At 45.8% G+C, this 6,000-nt stretch overlaps 1 protein-coding gene across 2 annotated transcripts in view; it reads left to right on the top strand.

The window, feature by feature from the left end:
• Positions 1-2,730: 2,730 nt before the first annotated feature.
• TNFRSF11B (TNF receptor superfamily member 11b) overlaps positions 2,731-6,000 on the top strand; it is a 28,484-nt gene continuing 25,214 nt past the window's right edge. Inside the window, exon 1 of one of the 2 annotated variants that reach the window (XM_027583618.1) lies at positions 2,731-2,930. In XM_027583618.1, the coding sequence (XP_027439419.1) occupies positions 2,901-2,930 (30 nt within the window). In that variant the 5' untranslated portion in view covers positions 2,731-2,900. The remainder of the gene's footprint in view (positions 2,931-6,000) is intronic. The other variant, XM_027583610.1, reaches the window with a different exon arrangement.

Below are 6,000 nucleotides of genomic sequence, written 5' to 3'. Positions count from 1 at the left end.
TATAAATACACAATGGAATATTATGCAGCCATCAAAAGGAATGAGATCTTGCCATTTGCAACGATGTGGATGGAACTGGAGGGTGTTATGCTGAGTGAAATAAGTCAATCAGAGAAAGACATGTATCATATGACCTCACTGATATGAAGAATTCTTAATCTCAGGAAACAAACTGAGGGTTGCTGGAGTGGTGGGGGGTTGGGAGGGATGGGGTGGCTGGGTGATAGCCATTGGGGTGGGTATGTGCTATGGTGAGTGCTGTGAATTGTGCAAGACTGTTGAATCACAGAGCTGTACCTCTGAAACAAATAATGCAATATATGTTAAGAAAAAGAGAAGAAGAAGAAGATAGCAGGCGAGACAGAATGAAGGGGATTAAGTCGGAGGGGGAGACGAACCATGAGAGACGATGGACTCTGAAAAACAAACTGAGGGTTCTAGAGGGGGGGGGGGTGGGGGGATGGGTTAGCCTGGTGATGGGTATTAAAGAGGGCATGTTCCGCATACAGCACTGGGTGTTATGCACAAACAATGAATCATGGAACACTACATCAAAAACTAATGATGTAATGTATGGTGATTAACATAACAATAAAAAAATTTAAAGGAGGGGCAAAAAATAAGTAAATAAATAAAAGCTTAAAGGAATACCACAGGAAGATATGGGATTTCTGCCCTCAGGAGTTTATAATTTTGACTCACCTTGTGCTCATATAAATGTCCCTATGAGAACCTCAGATAAGAAGAATAATAATATCGAGCAGGTAAGGAGCACTTTCTATGTGCTAGACACCATTTTGAGGGCTTTACATGTTTTATTCAATTGAATCCTCGTTAATAACCTTCATAATGCGCTGAGGGACTTTCATCCTCATTATACAGATAAAGAAACAAAACAGAAACGCAAATAGCTTAGGGGAAACTTGCCTGAGGTCACAGAACTGGGATGTAGTAGATCTGGGCTTCAAAGTGAGGTGTCTGGCTACAAAGACCAATATCTAGGTAGTTCTAGAACAATCATAGCCACAATTCAGTCAGTATTTCCTAGAAGCCAGGCACCCCAGGGTGAACACTGCAGGACTCAGTGCCTGTTTTCTCCAAGCTTTGGCTCCTGCATATTGGCACCCTATTACATTTCAAGAGAAGTGCCTTCAAATAATATCCTAGACACACATCACCCTAATAAAAACAATATAATAACAATAAAAATATAATAACAATACAATAAAATAACAAAAAATATAATAACAATAAAAACAATAAAAACAACTACTAACATGTGAATTGACTTGAGTCCCGCAGGAAGTCTGTGTTAGTAGCTCAGGCTGTAGATGTTAAAACTGAAATACAGAAGTGGAGGGGCAGGTCTGGAGTCCCACAACTTTGTCCTCACTCACTGGCCTTCGTTCATTCATAGTTCACTTAAGAAACCATCATGCTGTTAAGCTCCAGCGCCCCCACTCCTGCCTGCCCCAGGGAGGCAACACAGAACAAGACCCTCTGTCTTTTGTGATTCACAGAGCAGAAGAGCTGACATTCTTCTCCTCTAAATAGGTTCTACTCTGTTTCTTTGAGCTCCTGGTGGAAGCATAACCATTTGAAGGAGCGGATGCTCTGATCCCTGTGGGCAATACCTGCTGCCCCCCCCCCGGGGGGGGGCGGATGGTGCTCTGCTGATTTATCACCTTCCATCCTTCAACTCTGGTGATAACTGCACGCTCCGCCCTGATGGGGAAGCCAGCTCTGCAAGGAGGTTTTCAGCACCTGGTGAAAACCTGAGAACTAACCGGTGAACTGCAGGACCTCTCAGGACTGAAGGAACACTTCGGAAGTCACCGGGCCCAACTTTCAGAGGAGTAGCTTGTGGGAATGAAGGAGGAAGACGAGAGCCCTTTATGCAAGCCCCCAACTCCTGTCCACAGCTCCGGGGGGGGGGGGGGGGCAGGGGAAGGACTTTGAAGAGGTAATTCCGGAAGTTCAGGATGTAAGGCCCTAAGGTCCCTAGAGCCCTTTGATGATGAGGGTGTTGATGAGGAAAACGGGGGCCACGATAGCCCACAGTCTGCAAGCTTTTTTCCTGTCCTGGGCAGGAAGTTTATCCTCGGCGGCTTCTCTCTGGCTCTCACCACCCCATACAAGAAGTGAAGGCGGGGGGGGGGGGGGGGGGGGAGCGGCGAAGGGGAGGAAAGCCCTGGCTCTAGAACCAGACAGAAGTGAGAGAAGTTCCTTGGGCATGGACTCTGTAACTTTGGAGATTCGGGATCGCTCCCAACAGGGCTCTGAGACAGTGCGGGCAGAAAGGCGAGGCCTTGTTATTGGAGCTCTCAGAACCCTCCGAGAAGGGGTCAGCCGAGAGGGGATCAAGCGTGGGGGACGCACGCCCGCCTGCACCCCGATCTTGGCTGCAGCGGCTGCGCAGGGCGGACGAGACCGGCCCCGGAGCTCCCCAGCGCGCGCCCAGCCCTCCCGCCGCCGGTGGAGGCTGCCAGGGGGCCGCCCGCTGGCGGGAAGCGGCCAGGAAACCTCAGGGCCGCGCAGAGACAGTAGCCTCCTTGTTCCGCAGCCCCGTGGCTTCTTTTTTTTTTTCCCCTGGGAAGGCCAGACATCCGAGCCCCACCCCCAGCCCCCACCTCTCCGGGCGGTTCTTTCCGCCCTGGCTCTGAAAGCGTTAACCCCGGAGCTTTGCGCACCCCCCTCCCCCTACCGCTCCCGCCCAAGTTCCTAAAAAAGAAAGGTGCAAAGTTTGGTCCAGATAGAGAATGAATGATCAAAGCCAAGCCGATACTTCCTGTCGCCCGGACGCTATATATAACGTGATGAGTGCACGGGCCGCGGAGACGCACCGAGCGCTCGCCCAGCCGCCGCCGCCGCCCAGCGCCTGAGGTTTCCCGGGGACCGCAATGAACCAGCTGCTGTGCTGCGCGCTCGTGGTAAGTGTCCGCCCGGGACGCGGGCGCCTGGGAGCCTGCCCGCCCGCGGCCCGACGGGGACCCAGCTCAGCGCGCTGCCTGTCCGGGGACAGAGCTGGGGGCAGGTTGCAACAGGAGGCCTCTTTCCAGAGCCCGTCGCGCCGCTCCTAGGGTGTCCCTTTGCCCTGGAAAGTTCCTGCTGGTTTTATGGAAACGAGAGAGGAGCTCGAAACCTTTTTCCTTTGAATGATTTGTATCCATTTTATTTACTTTCTTCCTTGCAGATTATTTGACGCCCTCAAGGAGTTCATACCGTCTTTGTTGAGTTGGATGTTATTACTATGATTATTTAAAGTGGTCCCTTAGAAGCAAAGTTGGGAGATGTCAGTCCTCTCAAAACTATTATAACTAGAATAAAATTTGGATGCAGTGAACATGATAGGATACATCCTTAGGCACATTCCCCACTTAAGCAAATGTTATGGGAAATTTTGCATAATTGGCACCAGAGAAAAGATCATACACACACATGCACGCACACACATGGATACACAGATTTCATAGCTGTGCAATTTAACATCCTGATAAAATTTTATTATTAAAATGGTTTATTCCAGTTCTCAACTTCAATATAATGTGGAAGATATTGGCGGGCTAATGTTAATTAGGTTCTAAAATAGATTTAAATAATTGAAGTTCAGCACTAAATAGGGCTACAAGTTATTTTTAATGTACTGTTTGAAAAGAAAGGAATCTTTGTGACTTAGCTTACCTCTTTTTTTTTAATTTAGATTTTGCCCAATCAAGTTAATAAGATTTGTTTGTAGATTATTCTGTGGCTAATGACGTGTTTCCTTTGTGTCACCAGAGTGTAGACTACGTGAAGATGTGAATCAGACATTCACGATAGGATAGGAAAACCCATACTTAAGCCACATATGTGTTTCGAACATGTTGGAGTAAATGCTTGGGTTTCAAACATCCAACCCACAAATAATGAATAGCAGGCTAGGAAGTCTTCCAAGTAGTTCCCAGGATACACAAGCATAAATAAGTAAATAAATAGCAAAGTCACTAAAGAAAATGTAGGTTGGACAGGAGTACACAAGTAAGTATGCTAGTCTTATGCACCTCTACATAATGTAAGATATAATATATAAAATAGCTCCACCAATATGATTGGTTACTATGGAGAACTTTTTAAAAAGTAAACCTTTATTAAAACATAACACACACAGAATTGCACAACTCATAAGTGCCTAATAAAGTTTCTCAAAGTGAACACTTGTGAGCTGCACCCAGCTCAAGAAACACAACATTACCAGCACCCCAGAAGCTCCCGGGCTCATCCCTATCACTATGCCCATAACCAGAGTAATTAAAATTCTGACTTCTAACATCATAGATGAGCTTTGTTTGTATTTGGACTTTACATAAGTGGACTTTTATCACTTTTCTATGTCTGGCTACTTTCACTGAAGTTCCATTTATGAGATTATTTTTTTAACGTTGGATGTACAATAGTTTATTCATTTTCATTGTATGGTATTCCATTGTATGGATGTACCACAATTAATTTAATCAGTCTAGTGTTTGGCTAGTTTACATAATTCTGCTATTAATATGGGGACATTTTATTCTTTTTTTTTTTAAGAATTTATTTATTTATTTGACAGAGAGAGAGACAGCAAGAGAGGGAACACAAGCAGGGGGAGTGGGAGAGGGAGAAGCAGGCTTCCCGCCGAGCAGGGAGCCCGATGCGGGGCTCGATCCCAGGACCCTGGGATCATGACCTGAGCCAAAGGCAGACCCTCAAGGACTGAGCCACCCCAGGCGCCCCGAGGACATTCTATTCTTCCTTGCTCTTTGTGTTCTGTCAAGGATTTAATTAATAATAAACATATTACCAATGACTTTTAAAATTCAGAATTTCCACTAAATAATGTATGTATCTAGTAATAAGTGCTCCTAAGCAATAAGTAAATGAACGTTTTGATATATAGTCTATCTAGGGAGATAGATATGTATATAGATAAAACTAATTGTGGATGATGCACGATTCTCAAAAGAGAAGACTTTCTATGTGCTTTGAACCTAGTAAATACTTTCACTGGGAAAGACTTTCCTTTCCCTTTCTGTAGTTTCTGAGATTGACTTTACTTGACAGATGATTGGAGATGGATACTTTGTACTTAGAAGGAGTCCAGATGCCCTTTCGTGAGCACCTTGTAAGAAGTAGAAGCATCACAGGAATTTGTCCTTTGTAGCAGGCATGCCCCTAGGCAGTAGGGACAGAGTGGAAAATGAGATGGACGCCATTCCTGCCCCCATGAGCCTCACAGTCTAATGGAAACGGACATTGGACTCTTAATTCTATGTCTAATGAGAGTAACAAAAGGGCAGGAGCTGGGAGACCTGGAAAAGATTCTGCCCTCCAGGTCCTTATAAAGGAAGCCGCAGAGCAGTAGTTAACAGCAGTTGGACCAAAATTCAAATCCAGCAGCACCACTTACTTGATACATGGGCAAGTTACATCTTTCTTGGGTTTTTGTTTTCACTTCTATAAAACAGAGATAATGTTATGCACACATGCAAGATAACCACATACATCTCCTGCTCCATATTAACAGCAGCTTCTAGCATGAAGCTTCCAGATCAATGTAGGTAAATCTAGACCCAAGTGAATTTTGTAAACGGAATGCTGATGATGCTCAGGGGAGGGAGAGAAGGCCACACTATCTATTACCTTGAAGGAGGACTGGAATGTTTTCATTGTTGCGGATAAAATCCAGGTGTCCTGAACCTAAGAAGTGGGAGAAAGTATAATCGTGTGGCAAAGTAGAACTCTAGATTCTTTCTGGGAGAGCAGAGGATATGCCAAGAGGCAAGCAGGGCAGGGGTGTGGCTACCAAGATTAAGGTCACAGTCACTGGCTTTCTGGAATGCTCACTAATGTGTCAAGGAGAAGCCTGCAGTGCAAGGTGAGGTAGCTGTGTCCCCACGCCGCTCTGTTTATGGGTGCTCAGGGCCCACCCGATACTCTGGCAACATCCTGGCCTTGGCCGAAATTTTAACTGGTGGGTGAAACTTC

Source organism: Zalophus californianus, chromosome 4 (genome assembly GCF_009762305.2).
Source record: "Zalophus californianus isolate mZalCal1 chromosome 4, mZalCal1.pri.v2, whole genome shotgun sequence".
Classification (NCBI taxonomy): domain Eukaryota; kingdom Metazoa; phylum Chordata; class Mammalia; order Carnivora; family Otariidae; genus Zalophus; species Zalophus californianus.
This window is presented reverse-complemented; position numbering and strand designations above follow the sequence as displayed.